Source organism: Sycon ciliatum, chromosome 5 (assembly GCF_964019385.1).
Source record: "Sycon ciliatum chromosome 5, ocSycCili1.1, whole genome shotgun sequence".
Taxonomy (NCBI): domain Eukaryota; kingdom Metazoa; phylum Porifera; class Calcarea; order Leucosolenida; family Sycettidae; genus Sycon; species Sycon ciliatum.
In genome coordinates this window covers 16,180,830-16,206,726 of record NC_088647.1, presented here as the reverse complement: position 1 = coordinate 16,206,726, position 25,897 = coordinate 16,180,830, and the positions used below count along the sequence as shown (strand labels likewise).

The 25,897-nt window shown below is 49.1% G+C and overlaps 2 protein-coding genes and 2 long non-coding RNA genes across 6 annotated transcripts; 2 read left to right on the top strand and 2 right to left on the bottom strand.

The window, feature by feature from the left end:
- Positions 1-946: 946 nt before the first annotated feature.
- Positions 947-10,511, bottom strand: LOC135817823 (uncharacterized). Of its 3 annotated transcripts, none has more exons than XM_065331098.1 (2): positions 10,083-10,511; positions 947-7,164 (listed from the first exon to the last, which is right to left on the bottom strand). In XM_065331098.1, the coding sequence occupies exon 2, from the start codon at positions 6,543-6,545 to the stop codon at positions 5,427-5,429; it is 1,119 nt and encodes a 372-aa protein (XP_065187170.1). In that variant the 5' UTR covers positions 6,546-7,164; positions 10,083-10,511; the 3' UTR covers positions 947-5,426. The 3 variants fall into 3 exon arrangements, with proteins under 3 accessions (XP_065187170.1, XP_065187172.1, XP_065187169.1); XM_065331100.1 differs by having other exon boundaries at positions 947-6,873; XM_065331097.1 differs by having other exon boundaries at positions 947-6,370.
- A 101-nt stretch (positions 10,512-10,612) lies between these two features.
- Positions 10,613-13,846, top strand: LOC135816634 (uncharacterized). Its single transcript, XR_010553425.1, has 2 exons — positions 10,613-11,107; positions 13,121-13,846. It is a non-coding gene; the product is annotated as an uncharacterized LOC135816634 (long non-coding RNA).
- A 1,338-nt stretch (positions 13,847-15,184) lies between these two features.
- On the bottom strand, positions 15,185-18,389 carry LOC135816633 (uncharacterized). The gene is made up of 2 exons (XR_010553424.1): positions 17,892-18,389; positions 15,185-15,656 (listed from the first exon to the last, which is right to left on the bottom strand). It is a non-coding gene; the product is annotated as an uncharacterized LOC135816633 (long non-coding RNA).
- An 829-nt stretch (positions 18,390-19,218) lies between these two features.
- LOC135817822 (uncharacterized) lies at positions 19,219-24,058 on the top strand. Its single transcript, XM_065331096.1, has 3 exons — positions 19,219-21,208; positions 21,397-21,682; positions 23,097-24,058. The coding sequence occupies exon 1, from the start codon at positions 19,302-19,304 to the stop codon at positions 20,799-20,801; it is 1,500 nt and encodes a 499-aa protein (XP_065187168.1). The 5' UTR covers positions 19,219-19,301; the 3' UTR covers positions 20,802-21,208; positions 21,397-21,682; positions 23,097-24,058.
- The last annotated feature ends 1,839 nt before the right edge of the window (positions 24,059-25,897 follow it).

Here is a 25,897-nt window from a genome sequence, read left to right as displayed (position 1 = left end):
GCAATTCCTCGAATTCTGCTCCATTTCTTTATCCACATACCAAACATGCATGAAACATACCAGAAAAAGTACCGAATTCTGCCAATTTTTCTGCCGGCATTATCCGCCAAGCCCTACGGGGCAGTACCATTAAAGGTTTTTCAGAACCGCTCACAGAGCGGTTTTTATATGGATAATATATCGTACATAGCTTTGTGCGTTCAATAAAACACCTTGATTTAGTAGTACAAGATCTACATGTACTGTAGTGCAGTAGCTAGTGCGAGTCACGTCATCATCATCACAATAATGTCACATGTCTCGTACGAGTTACAGACACGTTCGCAAAGCGCTTGACAGTTTGCAGGATCTAGGAGGGAGTACAGGATTGTAGACACGTACGTAACGTGTCGTTCGAAACATGCTTGACACGTCTTTGCAGGACACTTTCGGAACTACAGTCCACAGACAATAATCGCTTCAGGATGGTAGTTGTCCCTCTCTGGGTGCAACGGTCAATGCTAAAATGGCCGATTCTGAGATTTTGCTCACGGACTACATCCGTAGATCTACATATGGCGTGAGGGGATCTGTCAAGCGGCGAGCCTGACGGAGCAGCAGACATCAGTCTCTATTCTTGATTTGCAGTCTTCGCACACTCCGTAGATCTACAATGTAGCAGTGACAAGGTTCTTGTCCACCATGGTCCACCGTCATCGTCAGTGGCCATCTGCGACGTGCCGGGATCTGTCTAGCGACCCGCCTCCGCCTCACTAGCTAGACTCATCTGCGAACATCGCCCCCCCCCCCCCGCCCACGGGAAACACACAGTCATTTCTGCACCGGTGATGGAGACTGGTGCAGAGCGACAAGGCTTGCTCGGCGTGTTGAGGCTGAGCAGAATGAGTACTTGTAGCGTGGACTTTCTTTAGAAATCGCTCTTTTCACTCACAAAGCGACTGTTCAGTACATGGGGTAGTGGTCTACCAGAGCAATCACACTCACCACCGTGGTGGTTTTCCAGAAATGAGTAGAAGCAAAAAACCACACTCGCAGCCACAGAATAGATAAATAGCCGAAAAACATCTAAATCCATCAAAGAACCGCCAGCAAGCGGGAGAAAAGGCCGTGAAATCAAGTGAAACAGCATGGCCAGTGGTGAGCATGGGTGACTGGGCAGCAGGGGAGCGCCTGAAAAACAATGACTCCCTACATTCCTAGCCGCGACCGCTCAACCGGGCTAGAGGAAAAACACGCCTTTCGGCCAAAAAACCTTTCTATTTTCATTAATTCCTGCCCCGCTGCCAGTCAGACCCAAGAATAAAGATAGCAAGAAATGGTATGTAATAACCGGTGTATGTCATAATCATAAGCCACACACATAGGCATAGATTGTCAAGAAGAACAGCGGACGACTCCCATGAAACCAGGGTGGGTGGGCGGGCAACTTCAACTACCACGAGGAAAAACAAAGACCACGATGGCAGGTTCAACGGAGTTGCGCAGAACAAGAGCAAATGCACGAAAATATTTGTGAGTGAAAAATACGTTTTTTGCACTCTTTCGCTACGCTCAGCCGTGAAAAAACAAAACTTTTCACTCACAAAGCGACTGTTCAGTAGATGGGGTAGTGGTCTACCAGAGCAATCACACTCACGATGTAAAGGATAGTGAGGCCGATAGGAAAGCAGCACACATAGATTTGGACAAGGAAAACGAGCAGTGTGGCGCATGGCGCCAGTGTGCCAAAGTCTTGGGCACTGTGACCACCATCTGTGGCCAAGTGTATAGTTACTACGAACATTATGGAGACCCGGCCAGACCTGCCCTGGGATGCTCACTAGTAGGCCAGGCTGGGTCCGGTGGCAACCGGGCGAGCACACATCAGCCAGGATAACATGATCAGCAGTGCACTCCGAGCCGACAAAATCTCTGCGAAATGCCCGAAAATTCCCGTGTTAGGTTGCGAGTGCTACATCATGGAGTAGTACTGCCAGTAAATTCAATGTGAGGTGCTGTACTTCCGTAATTGGGCTGGACGTCCGTTCAGTTCCTGCAAGAGAAGGAATCCTGTATCGAATGCACACGTCCGCCCCTCACACATTTACTGCACACACATGCACCCTTACGCACATTCACTGTACACACACACACACACACACACACACTCACTGTACCCACACGTACTGTACACACACACACGTACTGTACACACACGTACTGTACACACACACACGTACTGTACACACACATACTGTACACACACGTACTGCCAGTGCACGTACACTCCTCCGCGTGCCCCGACAAAAAACGGGGTGAAAAGCCGGTACCGAGACATAAAAACCCACATACCTCTATGTAAATCTCACTCTCTCTCTCTCTCTCTCACTCGGTTTCAACATGTCTGTAATTATTCATAACCACATGATCGTTCATCAAGTCATACACCATCATGTGTCATCACTGACCATCGGGCTTCTCTCTCATCATGGCATCAAGCCATACACAACCATGTGCCATCACTGCCCATCGGGCTTCTCCCTCATCATGGCATCAAGCCATACACAACCATGTGTCATCACTGCCCATCGGGCTTCTCCCTCATCATGGCACCAAGCCATACTCATCACTGCCCATCGGGCTTCTCCCTCCCCCTCATCATGGCATCTAGCCATACACAATCATGTGTCATCACGGCCCATCGGGCTTCTCCCTCATCATGGCATCAAGCCATACACAATATTGTGTCCTCACTGCCCATTGGGCTTCTCCGTGATTATTGCATCAAGCCCTACGCAATCATGTGTCATCACTGCCCATCGGGCTTCTTACTCACTCCGTCATCACTTACATACACACTAAATAATGGCAAGCCGGGTTACCCATTTATACACCACACAAGGCCGTTCCCAATCGCTTGCATCATGTCCAGTCGTGGGTGATCCGGTGTCTGTTCCACGGCCTAGGTACTGGCTTGGTACTGAAAGGACAGCAAGAGGAAAACATATATAAATGCTTCATTAAGATTCAACACCGAAAACATAAGGACGGCATGCACGAGCAAGATCAAGATACGTAAAGCTTTAACCAGTTGACTTGGCCTGGCAGCTGACTGGGGTGTCTCGCACACCTTACACAATCAAAGTGGTGGCTTAACTTTTATGAATTGGTTTGGCGTTACAACAGTGGAGTTGTGCAGTGTGCCATCATGTTACCTCACCTCGCACATTGCAGACTGCAGCGACCGAGTGAGGACTACGCGCTACCTGCCGCTTTAGTTATCGCTCCGTCTGGAACGTACACTTATTTTGAGCGTGTTCAGGAACCCTAGTCTTACTCTCTGGACGAAGGAAACTTGGACAGTACTGCTTCCCAACCTTGGTCAACATCGCACGCCCCCCTGCGGTTGCTGTCACATTCTCTGTTGTGTTGTTGTCGCTTGCTGTAATAGCACATGACTATTGTCGTACATGTTTGCACTCATACAATCCCAGGCTGTACTTTGGAACTGTTTCCATTGCCCATGTACTCCTTATTCTTTGCTTGCTTTTATGCTGAGAGAACATATTATGCTGGCTCCCTGTACTGCTTAGCCGCGTACTCATTCGGTAGAAATGTGTGAATAATACTACTAATAATCTGACGTGAGTGAGGTGGATGGGCACCTCAGGAATACAAGTTTGAAGTCAGCAAGCAGTCAACTTTTGCGTGAATTTCTTCTGGAACCATGTCTGGTGGGCCCCACCCGTGAAAAAACAAACAAACATTTGTCTCGTCCTGCCGGCCAATTGTCCCCCCCCCCCCCCCCCTTGTGTGTCCGATGGCTGCGGACGTCGATTACACCTGGCCGTAAATCTACTAGCATTTTGCACGATGTTTGACTTGGACAACATTTACTGCCATGCCATTGTTGCCCGATTTTTGTACTCAGACTGACAAACTAACTACTCTTGTTGTTCATGGTTGTCTCTACAAACACGATACAGTCATGTACCTCGCTCTGCACATCCATAACATTCTGATGGTCCCGTGACATTGATCATGCACCCTGTGTAGGGCCTAGGGCGGTACGGGCTGGGCGTTTGTTTGCTCCCTTGAATACGACGGCATGTACACCCCTTTCGATTGTGTCAACTACATGATTATGTACTTCGTAAATTATCGAAAAAACATCCACAGTCTCAAGTACTGATACTTATCTTTTCTCTCCGGTCCATGTGCGGTGCGAAAACTGGCTGGCTGTCCCAGTGAACTCCGGTTGGTGTTGTCAACAGACAGCTACGAACTTGCTGCCCTTCGCCACGATATCAGACAACTACTTCAGTATGACTGCGGTGTCAGCTCTGCCAGGAGCTTCGCCACCATTTGGGACACGATGTTGTGATCGACAGCGCTCATCACCGACTCCGTAGACTCTCGATCTCATCACTGCGCCCACGGAAAACTCTCAAGGACTCGCTGAAGCCTTTGAGGGGTATGGTTGCGGTACAGGTAGGTGTCGACTCGACATGTCGGAACTGAGTGACCAATTGTTTTGTCAACTAAATTTTACTTCCACAATCTTTGCTGGTCGTCCGAAACGCCCTGATTTGTGTAGCTGTCAACGGTGACTCTGCTCCGCCTGGTATAGTACCAAACTTGCTTGTGTGTGGCGGATTGCGCTCAGCTCGTTTTAGCTGTTTCCGCCTTTCGCAGATCGATCTGCAGCTCCCAAAAACGTCAGGTTACTGGTACATCAGCTTGCAGGCCCAATCAGGCGATGTGGACCTTTTGTAGGCTGGACCGATTCATTATAGACGGTGCACGGCACTGTCGTTTCTTTCTTCTGGACTATTACACTGTAGATCTACTCTGAAAAAATAATAAGATGAGTTGTGGTGTTGTGTGGCTGCGAGTGGAAACTAAAAACTGGAGCACTTGAAAACTTCAACTACCACGAGGAAAAACAAAGACCACGATGGCAGGTTCAACGGAGTTGCGCAGAACAAGAGCAAATGCACGAAAATATTTGTGAGTGAAAAATACGTTTTTTGCACTCTTTCGCTACGCTCAGCCGTGAAAAAACAAAACTTAACCCTCATGCCACACTTTAGAGACGAGCCTGTACCATGTGTACTGTGGGGTGTCGCAAGCGTTTATTCCAGCATGAATAATCATGAGCCTGTGATCGGTAATCAAGTATGACGTACATGTACTCAGTATGAGGTCATGATTATAAATGATGTACACATATCACGCATCAGAGAGGCAAGGACAGCAGAAGCGACCCGCGGGGTCCTGCGCCGTCGGAACGGCTACGTGTACTACTAGGTTGCTATGGCAGCGGAACACTAAATCTTAGTACACATGAATAGTTCAATGGTGCCGATGTGCGTGCACTCTGCGGCGCCCATTGGCAGCACCCGTGCCTCCAATAAAGGTACCGAGTGGCTTGCGACACGCAGGCTCTAGTAGTGCTGTGGCATGCCTGCGGGCCTGCGAATGTACGTGCGATATGCCCCGCTGGACCAGCGGCCTGCAGCCATCAGGGCATACTCCGGTGCGCCTCGATCCGCCATGTGTGTGGCTCCCCCGGCGCGTAAGGAATGGCTGCTGATGCTTGGACCTAGCACTTTGTGTAGTACAGCATTGATGTCGTTCGGCGTGAGCTGGCGACCATCCTGAAACTTGAATAGGGGTTGCTTGTCATTGCTCCATTTGCTGGACCGAACGTAAGCCTGCAGGGCTCGGACGGGACATAGTGCGGGGTCGGCGTAGCGATGCAGCGCTACCTCCCCGCCTATTGTTAATTGAGACGTCTTCGTCCTCTGGAGCTGCAGAGAGGCCTCCTGCTGGGCTAGCCGGAGGTGTTCGCGCCTCAGTGTCTTGAGGCCGCCGGGACCGTATGGTGACGGCGACGTGTACTCACTCACACGCAGCAGGCCGTGGAAGGCTGTCGTCAGAGCAGCCCATAGCATTAGTCTGTCTGCCGGGGAGTACAAGGTCCGATCCAAGAACTGGCGGAGAGCCTTCAACTTGTGGACGGTGATCGCTTGGCGCTGAGGGCGTGCTGACGGATGCCTGGGAAGTGACGCTCTCTCCCTCTCCAAGCCCTTGAGCAGGGCTGTGATGCGGTTAGAGGATGTAACCCCGACCGGGCCTCCCATGCGGAGGAGGTGGTATTTGATCGCGGCCAGGTAGACTCTCAGAGTGCTGGCGCTGACTGAGTGGGACATTGCGGCAGCGAACAGCAGGACGTCGTTCTGATCTGGGTGATGTGCGTCGCGGCGCATGCGACCCATGAACTCCAAGAATGCACGCCAGCCTGGGGCGTACGTGCGCTGTGTGCCAGTGGCTACTGAGTTGGCAATCAGGTGCTCTGCTCGCGCTGAGAGAGCGGCGGCTAGCGAGCCTAGGAGGACACAGGCACAAGTGCATGCAACACAAACGCACACACGCATACGTCCGCACACGAGCATGTTCCCTAAACAGGCAGGGTGGCACGGCGGCCAAGCTGCGGTGTATGTGTGCTGCGCCGGGTCGCCGAACAGCGGCCCGCTTCCCGGAACGCACTGGCCCGGCGGCATGGCTGCGGATTGTAAGCAGGGGACCCGTGGGTTATGCTAGTGGAAGATCTCCCCCCTGACCTCGGCGGGGCGTTCCGGTACTGGTTTGGCCGAGGTTCGCCCCCATGCTGTGGGGCTAATGCAAATACGACCCGAGAGCCCCCTCCCCCAGCCCCGCGGGGTGGGAGCCTCTGCTATTGGCCTAACCCATAGGTACTTAGCCTTGCGGGTGGACGCATGGGGGTGGCACGTAAGCGTTGGCTTGCGTAGCCGTGGCTTGCGGCGGTAAACGATCCTCCGGCGGGAGGTGGACATCCGGCGGGATGTTATGCAAGCGGGGCTGGCGACCCTGGACAGACACACAGAACAACAGACAGCGGGCGGCGCAGCCTTGGTTCGGCAGAGCCGCAGCTTGCAGCGGCAGTGTCTGTAAGCAATTCTCCGGCGGGAGTTATATGTTCGGCGGGATGTAATCCGAGCGGGGCTAGCGACCCTGGATAGGCACACAGAACAATACTAAAAGACAGCGGGCGGCGAAGCGTTGGCTCGCGGAGCCGTTGCTTGCGGCGGTGGTGTCTGTAGGCGATCCTCCGGCGGGAGGTGGACATCCGGCGGGATGTTATGCGCGCGGCTTGCGAGCCTGGATATACACGCAGAGCACAAGACAGCGAGTAGGTCAGGCTCACGGAGCCGTGCCCCTAGTATACAGGCAAACCTACACCTGCTAGGTAGGCTTAACGCCCTCTACAATTTGCCTCGGTAGCATGGCAACCCGGTGCATGGCCCATATTTTGTTTGTGCCATGCGGGCCACACGTATAGCGTACATATGGAGTGCCCCCGAGGACAGCGGTCGCCGGCTCAGGGCCTGCGGGGTGTCGCCCCCCCCCCCCTTCCTCCCAAAAAGAAAAGGGGGGGGGTTCTAAGGGGCCAGATAAGCCCATTAAGCACACAGAGTGGTAAGATAGACCAAGAAGGGTTCGCCCCGGCGAGGGCATGGATCATTGCCAGCGGAAATTGTAGGTGGGTTAGTAGAGTAGGGTAAACAAAACAACAAGAAAAGAGCAGAGATGCCAGATGCTGGGCTGGGGGGACTACGGACGTACGGCGAGCCCGCGCAGTGGTAGCTGGGATTGCTGGGAGCTTGAATTGGCGGCTGGGGCGCCTGGCCAGCTGCAGACGGATGCGACTATCTGTTGTCGGATTGGGCACTGGCGAGTGACGATGGGGCAGTCTCCGCGTCGGGAACCAGACGGCGGAAGCGCTGGAACTGGGCCCGGGAGAGTGCGTCTGCGATGCTGTTGTCGACGCCGGCGATGTGACGGACGAGCAGGCAGAAGTTGTGGCGAGCGGTGAGTTGCATGGTGCTGCGTATCAGTGCCATGACCCCGGCGTGTCGGCATGTGCCGGACTCCCAGGCGGTGCACACTGCTGAATTATCGCAGTGCAGGAGAATCTTCTTCTGTGCCCAGTGGGGGCCCCAGAGTTGGCAGGCGATGGCGATGGGCCACATCTCTCTCCACATTATGGACGTGTACGGTGGGGCCTGCTGCGCCGCTGACCATGTGCCCGCGAACCAACAACCCTGGTAAAAGCCGCCGAAACCGCTGCCAGACGCGTCGGTGAACAATTCCAGGTCCGGGGACTTTGACCATACGGGGTCGCGTAGGAGGGCCTTTCCGTTCCATAGTGGGAGGAAATCCTGCCACCATTTGATGTCGGCGAGAGCCTCGCTGGTGAGGCGGACGGCCGCGGCAGGGCTGGTGACTGAGGAACACAGGTCGATGAGGCGGCGAGTGAACGTACGACCGGCTGGCACGACCTTGGCGGCGAACGCCAGGTGGCCAACGAGGGACTGGAGTTCGTGTTTGGACGCTGATGGCCGGGTGGCCCAGGCTGCTAGGAGTTGCCGCAATGTACGGAGCTTATCGGCTGGGAGCCGCAGCTCCCCTGCCGCTGAATCAATGTCGATGCCAAGCACTGTGAGGCAGGTAGCGGGGCCAACAACTTTGTCCGGGCCGTCTGCTGTTGGGACACCCAGTTTTGCGAAGACCTGCAGAATAGTGGCTTTGTGGGTCGCGGCCGCAGAGGACGTGACAGACTCGGCTGCTGGAGACACTGATACGAAGTCATCCAAATAGTGCTCCAGTGCAGGGATACTGTAGTTATTACGGAGGATCCATTCTAGGGCGGTAGCCAGGCAGTTAAACAGACTGGGAGCGGAGCGTAGGCCAAATGGCAGGACAGTGTCGAAATAGTAGTTGCCCTTCCATAACATGCCGAGGAGCGGCCAGTCGTCAGGGTGCACGGGGCAGAGTCGGAAAGCGTGCTTCAGGTCCACCTTTGACAGGAGGGCTCCGGGGCCCGTCCTGCGCACGTGGTCTGCTATCGTGTCAATCGTAATTAGGGAGAAACGATAGGCCTGCTTGTCAATGAACGAATTGACGCTGTTCCCATCGGGGGCGGACAGGTGCATGATGAGCCGGTGGCCGCCCGACTTCTTGGGGACCACACCTACGCCAGAGGTGCGCAGATGGACGAATGGCGGCGCGTTGAAGGGGCCAGCGGTGTGGCCGCGACTGCATTCCGTGGCCAGGTACTGGTCGACGACCTCGGGGTGTGCTGCCGCTGAAGACAAGTTCGGGCTGCGTACGGACACATCACGGGGTCCGGTGAACCCAATACGACAGCCGGCACGTAGATTGCTAATTAGAGAATGAACAAATGCAGGATTAGGGTGCGCCAGCAATTCAGTGTGTAATGCATCAATATTGATAGGGGTGTTGGGGTGTAATGCAGCAATGTTCATAGGGGTGTTAGGGGGTGGGTGAATGCAAGAAAGTGGTGCCGGGGCTGATTGCTGTTCGTTCTTATTTCTTGGCTGGACAGGCTGACACGGCGTGCGAGCCTGAGCAGACGAGGCAGGCGTGTCGAAAGCGACATGGGCCGCTGCAGGCGCCGTGATTGTAACGGCGGCAGATTTCGGTTGATTTAGTGCTTGCACTCTCTTTCGCCTGCTTGCCGCGAAAGGCCGAGGTGCATGCTCCGGCCAGGTGCCCCACCTTCTTGCAAATGCTGCAATTGGGAAGGGCCTGACCCGTGAAACACGTCGCGAAAAGCTCCGTGTCGAGCTCCGCCAGGGATCGGCTTGGGTCCTTTGACAGGGCCTGGCGTGCCCGCGTGTCGTAGTCCATGACTGCCGAGAAGCGGTACTTCCCGGCTGCCTGTACCATGCGTATTTGGTGCTGCATCAGTGCAGCGGCGCAGCGAGGTTGATCGCGGATGGCGATCAGGCTAAAAATAGACCATGCCTCGGTCCACGTGGCAAGGTTCTCAATTTTCCCTTTCGGTGCGCTTGTCACCGAAAGTGCCCCTTCCTCGTCTATGCGGAACCTCTTAGGGGCTGGCTCCCCGGTAGAAATAGATTTGGGCGGGAGCAGTATTGCCAGATCTATATACTCGACTCGTCTGATCCGATCCACTGTCTCCAACGAGACGTGCGAAATGCAGGAGGGGTAACCCATGTTCGTATGGTGCATTAATTGATCAGCACACATACCGTCTTCTTGGTGCTCCGTGACGTTCTCCGGTGCGTTGCCACTGAGGGCTGCTGCCACGCTGGCTGCCACGATCTGCTGGATAGACTCCATTTGTGAATCCGAGAAAGCCATGGTGGGTGTAAAGACTATCGCTGAGAGCGGAAGCTTAGAAGAAGACAATTTCAAATTAAAACAATTTCTGCGGCGGGCAAACACAACAAACAACTGGTGAATGTCTTTACTTGTTCCTGCCTTGCGAGGGTGGCCTTGGGTGAGCTTGCACCCAAGGCTGATAGGTGGCTTATACGTCATGCCGTACGCGCGTCGCGGTTGCAAATGCTTGCGTGGGGCCCCACGCGGGAGCCCGGCAGTGCGTACGACTTTAGCGGAGCTCGTATGAGACTTAGCCGGTTTTGGCGTGTCCGCGGACGGCATCTCCATGCGGGAGATGCGGCTCTGTGACGTAGACAATCATAGAGGTCTGGCAGGACTTTACGGCTGAATCAAGGCCGAGTGCGTACGGCCAAGGGCGGAGGTATATTATGCTCGGCAGGCCGCGAAAGAGAGCCCGTTACCTGGACCCCTACTCGCGCGGGTAGAGCGAAACTGAGCACCCTGGGATGCGAGCAGCTTTTTAGTACTCCCGGGTCCAAAATCTCACCACCAGGCCGGGATGATCAAAACGTCTGCCGGGTCTGCAGCCTACAAACGTGGATCTGCCGACACTGTGCTGTCGACGACATGTCCGGCAAGGCACCTCCTTGCGTGAAAGCAAGGAACGCTTTTTTTTTAGAAAGGAAGCTTCTTCTCCAAAATTTAAAATTTTTGAAAATTATTCCTTCTGAAAATATCATCGCGTTCTTGACCTCGAAGCTGACTGCTGAATGCGATTAGGAAAGAAGATTCCTGAAGATACACCAGACTGATTCTGGCAAGCCGTCTGTCGTCTAGATATGCAGTTGTTCGTCATGCATGGTCAGCAATCTTCCTCGTTCGTCCTTTCGTTTTCCTGACCACGATGATGACAAGCAGCTCTCATGCTCAGGTTAGTGCTGTACTTGTATGTCTGGGCACACAACACATCTGAGATTCACCCACTGACGTTATCGAACTGAAGAATGCAGCAAGGGTTCCTCGGATTCTCTTGATTTCGGAACAAATTTCCTTCACTTTCACCCTCTCAGTCTCTTCCCCATGCCCTCCATGCATGCACAATGCAGCTTGCATTTCAATTGCTGTTTTTTATACTTTGGCAGTGCCTCTGCTACACTTTCATATAGAGTGAGGTCCTGTAAATAGGATCGAACATTGTTGGTGGTGGTGTGTGTGTGTGGGGGGGGGGGGGGGTACGTTTGCAGCCAGGATGTAGGAATGACACTTCTGCACAGCAGGTGGCCAAAACTGGTCACTCTACAAATCCCATACCTGCCAACCTTTGCAAACCTGAGATCCAATGACATACCTAGGCATGAAAATGTATACAAAAGAAGCTCGCGGTGAGGCATGGAACTAGTGCACTTTTGGGTGCCTATTACCGCCCTCGATATCGGGACGGTCCCGGCCAAATCGGGATGGTTGTCAGGTATGAAATCCCAACCGAGAAAACCATTTTAATTAAAAGATAAACTCGGCCAGGACATAGCGACTTTGTGTTTGCCGGGGGGGGGGGGGGTCATCGTCCGCAATATTGGTAGAGTTACGGTTACATTGTATATGTAGATACATGTGCATCAGGGATTCATAGCACCTGGGGAGACGACATGAGACCTAAGTACCCAAAACGTTGTGAGTTGTGACCCCGGATGGGGTAGTTCTACGTGATCTGTGTTTCTATAGACCTTATTCGATAACGTGATTTTTGGACTCGCCTCCAGGGATTTGTTGTAAGCTGGGGCACGCGTACGTGAAACGAGTGGCAAGAAAGGCCCAGTTCGTACAAGGGAGTAGTAAAATACCGGTATTTTTCTACTCCTATGTTCCCACGCCGAGTCCACTGTGCACTGAGTGCAGGTCTCTTGCCGCTCCCTGGTTCCCGGGACCCTGGTTCACGTGATTGTGACGTTTATTGAATAAGGTCTACATGTATATGCGGGCATGCATAAATCAACCCTTCCACAAGGACGGCTCAAACAGGCAGCCAAGGAGTGAAAATTTCGCTCCTGGGGCTAGGAGTGAAACGAAGGCCTCAATTTGCCAGATGAACCTTCTCCATCGAAACGAACGAAGGTGTCGAATAATTCTTTTACCAGTTCACAGTTGCCGTTCACGCGCACTCCCCGGGGTGGGGGGGGGGGCTACTATGCACTTGTAGTGATACTTACCGTAAGCCAAGTGGAACACGACTAGTTGACTGCACAGACTACAGTACAGTATACATGCACATGTATACAGTGAAGATCAGTGCGTGCATGCCTGCCATAATCGTATGTTGACCTTCGTTCGAATTGAAAAGAGAGGGTCGTTTCGAAAAAGAAAAAAAGCTCGATGGAAGTATGATGCTGCTGACAATTCAAGACTCACTGAAGTCGCCTTTCTGGAATGGATCATGCACTCTAGGTTCATCCAATTGGATATGGACTCAAATCATTGTTACACCATTATTGTTTGGTTAGTTATTGTACATCCCATAGCATGTACAATCAACCTTGTGAATAATCTACCTCGGGTTTACAAAACAACTCGCAAATAACGACACAATCTTCAGATCTAGTGAACATTTGATTGCATACTTCCAACCTCACGAGTAACAACAATGCGAATAGCGACACTTTTCTCATTCACAATCGAGGGTCAGTATTCCCCAGGTTGACTGCAATTGCCAATCAAACAGGAGGGGCAAAAGTCGACCACGGCTGAAAAGGCATAAAGAAAAATTAATGTATATCATGAGCTAGATGGCTGAAGGAGGAAGTAGGTTTTCTGAGAAAGCAAGAAACAGAGGTGAATGAAGCACCAGGTCTGTCCATGCAGTGGATAGAATTATTGCATTGAAAGACAGGCTCTTTACATCAGCTTGCTACTATTATACCTACATTTGCTTTCTGCCTTTTTCATGCAGGATTCTGAAAGCTGGAGCAGCTCTGCTTACCTCGACCACTGAACTTGCAACTAACTTCCAACCAAGTACAAGGCAATATTATGATGAATCAAGCACGCTTGCCATCATGTCATCATTGCAAAGTACATCGACAACATAGATTTGGTGCCGACTATGTATGATGTAGAGTGTGCTCTATGTATCTATACTACTGATTGGCCTACATTGTACTTATGTGGGCTGACAGTAATCGATTGTGCTATATGGCAGTTTACTTGTATGTCATAGATGTTAACATTGCACACAGCTTCTGAAATGCTTTCTGTTGCACTGGCCTACTGCGGCCCACTGCAAATAGATTGTAGTGGCATGGGCCATGCCATAATTATAGTAGTATACCGGTACTACACCAACAATTTCACTGGTGCACTGTACTTACTGGTACGAGTAGATCTACATCATGCACAGCCTTGTCACTGCTTTTCTCATTTTTTATTAATTTACTGTACTGTACACATTTTGGCACAGCTCTTCCACAAAGAGTTACTAGTATTTTCTTCTGCATACCTACTGTATACAGTGACCTGACTGGTAACATCTATGGCTGTGAAATCACAAATTTCTGGGTTGACAGCCTCGAACCTATACGATTTGTTTCTAAGAACGTGCTATAAGAAATTTTCTATTGAAGTATTCTACTGTAGCTCGCAGGACATGGAGTGCAATTACGTAAAGTTTGGAACACCACTCTTCTGTGATTTGGATGTCAAATTATGAAATTCAGTGTGTGAGGTAAACCCATGCATGGCATACACTGCTATAGTATGACTCGGGGTAAAGTGTTCCAACGCATACTCATTATAGTGAATAGTTGTGTGACCAACGTTGTTGCTGCTGGATAAATAGTACATATTCTGAGATAACTGAAGCTACACAGCCATCTAATGTTCAGACATGCATCGAAGGGGCCGTAACGAGATCTGCAAGGCATGATTCTATACCTGTATTTGATGCTCTCTAGCCTAGGACATTCACCTGCCTCATTTTCTCTGTGCTGCATTGATGAGTCCATTAGTAACTAAAGGACGAAACAGCATGCTGTCTGCAGATTGGTAATTGTGTAAAGACAGACGTGTATGTAGTGGTAAAGCTCAGATACATGTGCAACATAACAATCCCGGTGTTTGACAACAGCACAAACCTACACCGCAATTCTTAATTTTGGGCTGTGGTGTTCTTAGTATTCCAGGTTGGATGTTCTGTAGGCTTCCACGTTCTTGGGCGCACGACTTTACTGTGCCGAAGAATATTTTCAGCCAATGAACCCAGAGCTTGGTGGCAGATGAGTGCCATGGAACAGCCTTTTGCATGTGGCTTTCACTACATGCACATGTATAACGTTCAATTGATGCGGAAAAATCAGACGAGGACTTTTGCAGTTATGAGCAAGGTCCCCACGAATGGTCATGTCACTTCACAGAATACATGAACTGATAGAGTAGACCTCGGTCCCCTCAGAGAACGCTTGGGGAAGTCGGGTTCAACCATAGATTTATACTTAACAGAGAACGCTTGGGGAAGTAGGTTTCAACCATAGATTTATACTTAATATTCTTTACAACAAGGATCGATGTGTTCCTTCGGATGCCCTTTATCGACTTTCACACACTTCTCCTCTCTCCTTTCGTCATAAGCACCATCTCTGTACACTGGTTCATAAAATATTTCTTCATAAAACCCCTTCACACATAATGAAGTACAATTGGTTTTCGACAAGCTCAACCCGTAACGCGCTTATCCTGCCTCTTGTTAATTTAAGTCAGCCCGGTATCTAAAGCCCCCCTTGTTTTCCGGTTATTCTCATTGGTTAACTGGGGACATGTCCAAAACCATACTAAGTACTTGAGCTGCTCATGAGCCCCACAATTATCAGGCCCGCCGGTCTGGTTGGTCAGGTTATCACCAGACCAACTTGTTGGCCACCAACAAACGTTTCCTACCGTGGAGGACGTGTGTACCCGCCATGAAACTACCGGACCAATCAAAAACTGCTTCCGGCGGTACTGATTATAGTACAGGTTTAAGTTAAAAAGCGGCTCCATTTTGTCATACATTAAACCAACTCTGTCATTGCTATGCTACTCAAAAAGAGTAGTGATGTTTATTCACAAATGAATCACAATGCTATCAGAGAAATTCGATATTCTCCAATTTTAGGGGCACTGCAATACTATCCAAAATTAATGCTGCATGGTCATTGTTATGAAGCAGTCACCTCAGTACAGCAATTAAACAGGCTGATTATGTGAACGAGATTCACGGCAAATCTTCTTCCATCAGTGCTGTTCAGTCTTGAGTGGTCCACTGAGACAGGAAAACAACCTGTTCGGTCCTTCCATACGAGAAACAGAAATTGAACATGTTCCAGGGTGGAGGTGGCGAGTATCGGCAATGTAATGCACCTTTAGGCCAACATGACCATCATTCCGACATGGATTTTCAAACACCTTCGCTCGTGAGAGTGCCTCAGAGTGGTATTCATCAACAGATGGCAATCCTGTAAAACACATGAAAAGACATAGCAGCAACAGAAAGAAACCTAATGTTATAGAAACGAATTCGAAAAACAAAGTCTACTATTATTCTAATACAGTGAACCAAGGTACAACCACACTCCAGGAGGCAAGCAAAAGAGCATATAATCCGAAGGTTGCGATGCCTGGATGTATTGTATTTATGTATTTACGGATTCTCCACAGGCTAAATCGAGGGAGTCTTTGTCATGCCACACTGGATACAACATGCTACCAGAATCACTTTCCCCAGAATTGATGATCTTTTCTTAGGGTGTTATATAAGACACATCTGTAGCCACTTCATCTTGCTCACGAAATCATACACCACCACACAAACGGGTCCTTCGGCTATTATACTTTGGGTGGTACATGGTGATGTATGATATTGATAATCTATTGATACCATATTCAAGTCTGACTCTCACCGTGAGATCCTGGCAACAATATTACCTGGTACACGACATACAGTAAGATCGGGCGCCGAAGAACGCAGGGGCTCGAGCGCAGCCTAGGAAAGTTCTTAAATTTTTGATTCTAGCCAGACCGTTCTTATTCACACGCGCGCTGCGAGTCGAGTGACGTCATGACGTTTGTCATGTACATGTACATGTACGTGTAGTGCAATGACTTATGATGTGGTACTTCTAAACTATACTAGTGGGTGTCGTAAATGGGAATGACTGTACATGTAGCAGTTACTGTTTACACATACTGCACTCATGTGGAAATTCCAAATTTTAAAAGTGTGCTTAAATCTGATAATTCTAGCCTGGACTGTTCTTAAATTTTGCAGGTTTTCCAGCCTGGGTGTTCTTCGGCGCCCGATCTTACTGTATTCAGACACTGACATAAGCATCTTTTTGGAACAACAAGTGTGCCTATCTGCTAGTGTAATGTGACACACATGCAGAACACATGCAGAATCAGTCATAGCTAATTTTACCCCCTCACTGTTGTATGCGCAGACTCCACTTCGCGGTGTCAAGTACTCTTCTTTCGGTGGGCTACTCCACTAAGGCGCTTGTCTAAAAGGACTCACATTCATCCTGCAAACCAACACGACTTGCATAGTTTTCACTGTCGGCCAAAGTGCGTGCATTGCACACATTGAGATTCACTCCCTCCGTACAGGCCAGTACAGAGCTGCCCACCAATTGAGTCTGTTTTGCGTACTCAGACTTCTGATTTTCCGTATCTTGCAGTGTTTTGCGTACTGCCGTGTACATTGCATGCATACTTGCACTGTAATGTTTTTTGACACGCACATGCATGTCGGTGGCTGCATTTGGTAGTGTAAAACATGTGTGACTTGCACTCACGACATTATTATTTTTGTGCTACATGTACATGTTGTTGTGGTACGGCATGCACTCGCTTTGGTACAAGACTATTCATCACTCAGCTTACACTTGCAATGCTTCTACACAGCTGATTGATCCTCTCCGATTTTCTATACCATTTGCTCAATTTCTGTAGTGCGCACAAGGAGTGATTTTCCGTACAAATACAGAAAATATGGAGGGCTGGTACTTGGTAGCACTGCTAGTATGGTAGTACCAGGCTAAGCTGGCTGGAAGATCAAATACTTCTTTGGTTCTTTCAGTCATTTTCACGACATATGTTTTCTTTATCATGATCCCCGGGGTGTGACATTCTTATGAATGCAGAAACTCAGTCTTTCTAACCGAGTCTCACGTGCAATGTGAATTTGTTCTTCTTTTCTTCACAATGCCATGTATCGATTCATCGCTTCTTCCCACCCGAGATCCTATGCAACAGCGATTTAAAGATTGGCTTTATCAAATAGTTAATTCAGAGAGAGAGGATCAGTTGTGGATGCTGTGACAGCATAGAGTGTAGATTGGTGTAAACATCATTGCCCAGCAGAACCGTATTCACAGGGATCTGCGTTTAGCATATGGAAGCTACTTTTTTAGAATTTGTACACGTCCAATAAGCCTGAAGAGAAGAACACCTAACTTAGACTGTCCTAACGTTATCGAACGCACTGCCAAAGTAAAAACAACATTTGAAATGCAAACTCGATTGTGCATGCATGGAGGGCATGGGGAAGAGACTGAGAGGGTGAAAGTGAAGGAAATTTGTTCCGAAATCAAGAGAATCCGAGGAACCCTTGCTGCATTCTTCAGCTCGATAACGTCAGTGGGTGAATCTCAGATGTGTTGTGTGCCCAGACATACAAGTACAGCACTAACCTGAGCATGAGAGCTGCTTGTCATCATCGTGGTCAGGAAAACGAAAGGACGAACGAGGAAGATTGCTGACCATGCATGACGAACAACTGCATATCTAGACGACAGACGGCTTGCCAGAATCAGTCTGGTGTATCTTCAGGAATCTTCTTTCCTAATCGCATTCAGCAGTCAGCTTCGAGGTCAAGAACGCGATGATATTTTCAGAAGGAATAATTTTCAAAAATTTTAAATTTTGGAGAAGAAGCTTCCTTTCTAAAAAAAAAGCGTTCCTTGCTTTCACGCAAGGAGGTGCCTTGCCGGACATGTCGTCGACAGCACAGTGTCGGCAGATCCACGTTTGTAGGCTGCAGACCCGGCAGACGTTTTGATCATCCCGGCCTGGTGGTGAGATTTTGGACCCGGGAGTACTAAAAAGCTGCTCGCATCCCAGGGTGCTCAGTTTCGCTCTACCCGCGCGAGTAGGGGTCCAGGTAACGGGCTCTCTTTCGCGGCCTGCGGAGCATAATATACCTCAAGGGCGCAGGCCAAGGCGCGTAGCGCCGAGGCCTGCGCCCGCGGCCGTACGCACGAGGCCTTGATGAAGGCGAAAAGTCCTGCCAGGCTCTATGATGGTGTTTCAGGTTTTGTCTTTCGCTTTTCTGGTATAAAAGCAAGACACGTATAGGGGTGGTGGTCGGGGACGTGGTGGATTCAGCTTGTGAGTTTCAGCTCCTTCAGCTTGTGAGTTTCAAGTCCGTCTGCTTCTCATGGATGGGATGATCGGGTCCATGATCTTTCGCTTCCTCAAAATTATCAGAAAAGTTCGGCAACTCGTCAACTCCTTTTTTGGTACCAGTACATGTAGAACAGAAAGTGGAAAACTGATCGCGATGTTTGCCACTTATTTCAGCTTGGTTCTTAGCAGATAGATGGGTGCATGCTCTTTCGCTTATTCACAACTATCGTAAAATTTCATCTCCACTCACGACAACAAGAACTTGAGTTGAAAACTGACCACGATGTGTAGACACTTTTCATGTTGCCGTTTTCGGACAGGCTGTTTCCAGGTACCAGAGCATGTTCACAGTCGAATGTGAGGTGCGAACTGAGCTGACAACGAAAAACTGCCACAGACCCCTGCAGAGCTAGGCTGACAGAGTACGGGGTGCCATTGACGACGGGCTTTATTGCTACCGTATTTTTCCGTATCCATTGACCACGGGGTTTATCGGCTCATCAAGGCCACCGCGGGAACGTCGCTCATTGGCTACAACCATAGAAACGGTACGGTAAAAACCTGAAATGTAGGTTAACTACGGTTTGCGCAACGCAAACCAACATTTCTCCCTAGCTGGCAGCTGCCAATCGGAAGGTCAAATAGCAGTACTGTTGTAGGTTCGTAGTTTCGCAAGCCTGAAGGACGGCAAGAGAATGGCTAATGCTCCTCCGGTCTGGCTCAAATGTCAAGATGCAGGCACTAAGTATGGTTCAAGCGATGAATGGATCCATACTGATGGCCCTAGAAAAGGCCACTTGGATCTTGAAAAGATTGTGACTGGCCAAGGGACGTCTGCACATTATGTGGAATTCGTTCGGTACGAGTCATCAAGTCGGTTTCTCATAGATGAAACTAAGAAATTTTGGGCAGAGTTACACACTATTGTCAAGAATATTATTGGTAAAGATCCAGCAAAGGTTAACTGCGAAGTCTTTAAAGGGCGTTTAGTACGTATCCTGACAAAGGTCTTCCGTGAGCATCACAACTTGTACGTCAACGGGCTCAACGCTAGGCCCATGACTGCATTGGCTCCCCACATGACTGATTTTGCGCCGAAACTAGATCAAGAAATACTAAAGGACGAAAGTTCCCATGGTGCTCTTTGGAAGGAATGTGGAATCGACCCCGAACTCATCCGGACCTGGCAGAGGAAGCTATTTGACGAACTGATAGTACTCGCCATCCGTCAATGTCAAATTGCCAGCAAGCAACTTAGAAAGTTGAACCGTTGCTCAATCTGTGAATCGCAACTCTGCTGTGTAGAGAAGCATCACCCGGAGGCCTTCCTCCTCGCTAACTCGGCGTATCGTGTCAGTGGAATTGGACGGAGTGTTGAAGATGTGTTAGAGTGGCCCGCTGGAAAGCTGAAGGCTGCTACCAGGCAGGCTGTGACTCGTTATATCTTCACTCCGTCAAGGCGAAGATTCCAGAAGGATATCCTCAGCTGGAAAGGCTACGACAAGAAGCTTGAGTCATCCTGGTTACGGATTCTGCTTGTGCCTGAGGAAGAGCATGACCAGTATGTGCAGTGCTGCAAGGAAATGAACAGGGTGGACGGGGACTTCCAAAATACCTTCCACGTCCTCGTTCTATCGAACATCAGCGACACGGAGCACACCATAGGCCGGTCACGTTTCAACATCTTGAACATTGCTCGTTTCTGGGGACTCCCAGGCTGCTGGGTGATCGACGACAGTGTGCCTGTTGACACTATCGAAAAGATGCAAGTTGATCAGCTGGATGGTAGGCTCTCTTGGCAGCGTTTGGATCCTGATAAGCCAATGATGGAGATTGAGATGCATTGCGAGAGACATACGAATGTGGCTCAAGTGGGCATAGCTTCATGGTGGTCCACTCGCAACCTAAACAGCTCCAGTAAGCTCCTCCAGTGCAACGAACGAGCACCCACTGGATTCATATTCCTTCGAGTCGACCGCTGCTACTCAGAGCACCAGTTGGACACACGGACTAGACTGATACGTCACGTTGACTATGAACCCGCCCTACCGTTCAAGGAAGATATCATATTTTCCCAGGGATTGGTGTCGGGCGGACGAGTCGTGATAGTCAATCGAGGATTCCGTTTTCGTGACGGGGTGCAGAAAAGCGTCTGCTGCAACGCAGCACTTCCCCAAGCACGGGTGCTACTCTGAACCAGGGAGTCGTATAGACCCGGGAGGCGACACGAGGCCTTCCGGGCCGACTATGATTGACTCGCGGCACTTTCTCCCACTTTTCCCTCAGATATCCCCGGTGCGTGCCCTGAGTTATAAACCAACTACTCCGCGTACTTATGCCATGGGACTTTGGGAGTGCACTCCTTGGGGAACGGACTCGTGCAGGATCGGTAGGATCGTGGGAAATCGTAGCTCGAAAAGAAGAAGAAGAATGAACTACTTTTCCAAGTAATTAGTTGCATTTGATGATCGTGATGGAGGCAGAGAGTGCTGCTGATCGCGATCCAGATCCGGGTCACCTCCTGATCCTAAGGAAACCTCAGCTGACGTAGATCTACGTTCTCTTCGCGTGAACGCTCAGTCTGTGTTGGCTTGGGCCACAGGTATGGTTTGAATTCTAATTTTCTATGTTATTATATTTTTCAATTTGTCTTGAAACTTTCAACCTTGCATGCTACTTAGCGGCTTCTGATCTGGTGCGCGTACTGCATAAAAAGTTGCGAATAATCATGAATTGGAAGAAATACTTGTGGGTTGATAGAGTGCAGTACTTGTTCAATGGTTTCTACAGAGCGTTCCGAATCCCAACCGCTAAAGACCCACAGAAGGCAAGAAGCTTGCGTTGCAAAGCTGCTGTCCCGCCTGACTACGGAGAAAGAAGACTGGTTTATGGTTGTTCTACAGCCGCTGCTGACGTCCATCAGCTCCCAGTGTCCTGCTCCCAGCAGCAGATAGGCCTGGATTTCAATGAGTCGTGTCCCAACTCCGGTGTGAACGATTTCCCGACGTCAAGACGAAGTGGGGTCAAGTCATGGGTGTTGCAAGGAAGCTGTCACAAGATGATCCGGTATTGAACGGTAGGTTTTGTAAAGCTGCTCTAACATTTGGATACTATAAATTATAACATTAAATTATTATTTGTATTCACGAAGCCATGCCCAAGACGTGCGACATAGCGTGCGTTCGTGTGTATGTGTGTGCGTGCGTGTGTATATTGTGTGCGTGTGTGCGCGCTTGTGTATGTCGTAAAATCCCGCCAGAGCACCCCTACCTCCGCAACCATTCGAGTAGATCCATTTGGGGAGGGGCGGATGGGCGAGTCCTGCTTGCCGCATTCAGTACTACATGAAAAAGTACTCACCCTACGGAAACTGTGCGTGCGTCTCGTACACCCAACAAAAGTCAAGAGCTGGGAGTCGTACAAACCCATCAAAACCCTAGGGTGTGTGCGATCTCTGGTCAAGAGGGTGGGAACTGTTGCGTACATTTCCAACCAGGTCGTAGCCGCGTCTGCAGTACAGTACACCCTCACACTTCACATAGTCATACGAGGATACAGCTCTATTGATAGATAAGATAACGTGCTTGTAGATCTCTGCCATGCCAAAGTTGCATTCAGTAGAAGTAGTAGTCTCTGTCAAACGTGTTTGCCATTGGCTCACGGCACTTGTAGCAGCTGATCGGACGATGCAAATGGACTCCCAGTCCACATTAGCTGGTTCTTGAGATGCCTTCGAAAATATACCATGGCACGCACTTTCCACTGTTGTTACATAGGGCCGGACGTGTGTTGTCCTGAGCTTGCCACGATACCTTCCGATCTGTCCATCTCCTCTCTTTGTTAAGTTGGAATTATTTGAAGAGCTGATGGCTGGTAACTTGCTGGTCAGCTGGTAGGAATACGTTTGCAAGTGTTGCTGCTGATTTGTACATTGAATTGCCGGAGTGACGTGGCCTTGAGTAGTCTTCCCCAGCAATGAACTGTAGAGTAGCATGCGTATTGAATTCTCTTGTTGCCGGTTCATCGGTCCCTCTCCATGACACCGGACTAGACTGAATTACTGGCGTCCCTTCATCGGCCTGCTTTTCGCCTTGAACTTCACGAGTCTTGAAATCTGGACCCAACATAATAAAAGTGGGACTCAATTGCGCAGTTCAGATTGATAAATTGATGCAATAAGGGGTCATCGCAAAAGTGATTAGTCATCCCTGAAAAAACATCATTCATTTCGTACTCGGACCCCCTCTCCACCCTCCGAAATGAATGGACGACGAAAATCGCATGCACGTACATGTGTATGCATAGCGTCAGTCGACTAAGATTTTAGCTCCCCCCCCCCCCCCCCCCCTGGAACGATCTTCGTTTCAGGGACGACCAAAAACTTGTGTGACCACTGACTTTCTTTCTCTGTTATCAAGCAGTATGCATTATTTGTAACAGTAATTACTTGTCTGTGTCATGTGGATGCATTATCTTATTTCCTTTTTCAGGCTACAGCACAACCGAGAGAACGAAATGTACGTCGCAATCAAGCTGTGTCGTGGCCATCTTCAATGTGCCATGCGTTACCTGATGTGCCAGCCTGCTATGTTGGATACCGCTAACCATGCATCGACTAGGCGCCAGGCGCGAACTGATGGTGGTGGTGGTGGTGAGAAGGAGAGCTCTGTGCCAGAATAACTTTGCAGTTTGGAGAGCGTGTCTGGGCAGGCGTGTATTTACCCCCATATTGCCAGGTGTGTATTTACCACCATATGAACCAACCATAAGTGCGGTTGCAGTGGAGTCTTCAACTTCATTCTCCCGAGTCAAGCTCCTTGTGAAGGCATCTAAGAAGAAGATTGCCTGATGAGTCCAGCCGGGACGAAAGGTACGCCGCATTCAAGCTATGTTGTTGCTGTGTCATCTGCTATGCGCCATACGCTACCTGATGTACCAGCCTGCTATGTTGGACACCACTCACCCTGCATCGACTAGGCGCCAGACGCGAACTGATGATGGTGGTGGTGGCGGGAAGGAGAGCTCTGTGCAAGAATAACTTTTCAGTTTAGAGAGCGTGTGTGAGCAGGTGTGTATTTACCGCCGTATGAATCAACCACAGTACGATCAGCTGACGTTATAACTTATAAGGATGATCTCGTGCAGCGATATTATGATATTTTTTCAGTCTTTTCTAAGGACTCTCCACTGCAGCGTTTTCTTTCCACTCGGTTCTCTTCTTTTCATCGCTCAGCTTGCACTTGCAATGCTTATACATACTGATCAATCCCGTTCAATTTTCCGTACATTTTTCTCAAAATCCATAGTGCGGACGAAGTAGTGATTTTCCGTACAAATATGGAAAATACGGAAGGTTGATAGCACTGTGTTGAGGCAGCTATTGTTGACTTTATTTGGAATTAATTCTGTTGTATTTGCACACATTCCTGAGTGCATTGTATTACTATTAGCATCCAATCAAGAGTACATAACTACACAGTAGTTATGTACTCTTGATCCAATGTGTGTTATCTGTGTGAGCTTCTAACCTTGTGAACATTCACCGAAGGTTCGGTTGGTGGCGCACAAGATCTTCCGGGGTGGCTCTTGCGTGCTCTCAGCCCTGCGTTCACTGCATAAAACTTGGCGGAACAGTTCAAGTTTCAATTTAGGCCATTTCCTCACTCTGTGACTCCCAATATTTCACATGTGCAATGATTATAAGTATTGTAGATCACTGGGACAGCGCCACTTTGTTAGCCGATGTTAGTCCTGAAGAAAAATTGACTTCATTGCCCTAAAGGTGAGAACAAATTGGGACTATTTGTGAAGGAAAACTTTGGAAAATGTAATTTCGAATAAAAGTCATTTCGTTTATCTGGATAGGTCCAATATTTCACAAATGTGCAATATAAGTATTGTAGATCACTGGGACAGGGCAACTTGGTCTGTCGAAGTTAGTCACGAGGAAAAAATTACTTCATTGCCCTAAAGGTGAGAACAAATTGGGACTATTTGTGAAGGAAAACTTTGGAAAATGTAATTTCGAATATAAGTCATTTCGTTTATCTGGATAGGTCCAATATTTCACCAATGTGCAATATGAGTATTGTAAATCACTGGGACAGGGCAATTTGGTCTGTCGAAGTTAGTCACGAGGAAAAAAATTACTTCATTGCCCTAAAGGTGAGAAAATATTGAGGCAATTTGTAATGAAAGGATTACCTCATCTTAGGTGGTCAAAGTGCCTCAGAGTTCGAGTGGCAGTGCAAAGCCAGTGAGTAAGCCAGTGAACAAGACCCTTTATTAGTGAACTCCTCAGCGATGGCCACAGATGGCTGTATTTCGGCAATGGAGATAGAAAGTCTGACCACAATTGTTCGGCGAAAGGACGAAGACGACGATTTCTCGCTATGTACGGATTTCCCGCGCGCTATGACCTATGTACGCAGTACGGACTTGTCCCACACCGAGCAGGTCGTAATATTTTGAATCGTTGAGTCAATCATGGTTGTGCACAAGTGATGCGCGTGTCGCCTCCCGGGTCTATACGACTCCCTGCTCTGAACAAACTCAGTGATGCACCGTGTGCTATCCAGAGCTGGACTAAGACAGTCTTGCATACTCTGTTATTCAGAATTTACTACCTACTAGTAATTAATTTTGCAGTATACTACAAGTACACGGAGCTTTGGTACTGACTTACATGTGACATGTACAATGTCACCACTTGAACTACTGGTACATACTACTGTACTTCCGCTTTTGTGCATACAGGTATTACAGGTATGAATGAAGGATTTTAGTCTATGATATGTGCTGCAGTCTTCCTCCGCGCCTTTTGAGTTATTTTGTTTAGTCTACAGAAAATTATGTACTTGACAAATCAAAAGTCACTTCTGTCTGATGGTCGCGTGAAACTCTGAACACATTGCATTCATGCTTCACTGCAGCTCTTTATATTCCAACTTGTTGCCATTTACCCCAGTTCGGCTAGCTCTCCATGCCCCATGGAATGGTTACTTACGATGTATGCATTCTGTGTTGGCCGGATTATAACCTGTCGCTAAGCCTTGGTTTAAAAGTTATAAGCTCGCTGCTAGAGAATACACACACTGATGATGAGATGGGGAAGAGATTGATGATGATAATTATGATGGTGTCGGACTTCCATGGTATGCTAAATGTATGTATCCGATGTGGACGACAATTGACTGTTTTTTTTGGATAAGTGCGTGTGTGTGTATCAAAGTTATACCTCTGGGCAACTTCCCGGGAGTCTTGGTAGTTGTAGTCCCTTACTACCGGCTTA

Excerpts from the sequence above, each read along its gene's own strand:
- LOC135817823 (XM_065331097.1), bottom strand. The coding sequence starts at position 10,503 with ATGGAGATGCCGTCCGCGGACACGCCAAAACCGGCTAAGTCTCATACG. Across the intron at positions 6,371-10,082 it reads CACGGAGCACCAAGAAGACG|GCTCGCTAGCCGCCGCTCTC; the intron begins GTATGTGTGCTG and ends GTGTCCTCCTAG.
- LOC135817822 (XM_065331096.1), top strand. The coding sequence starts at position 19,302 with ATGGCTAATGCTCCTCCGGTCTGGCTCAAATGTCAAGATGCAGGCACT.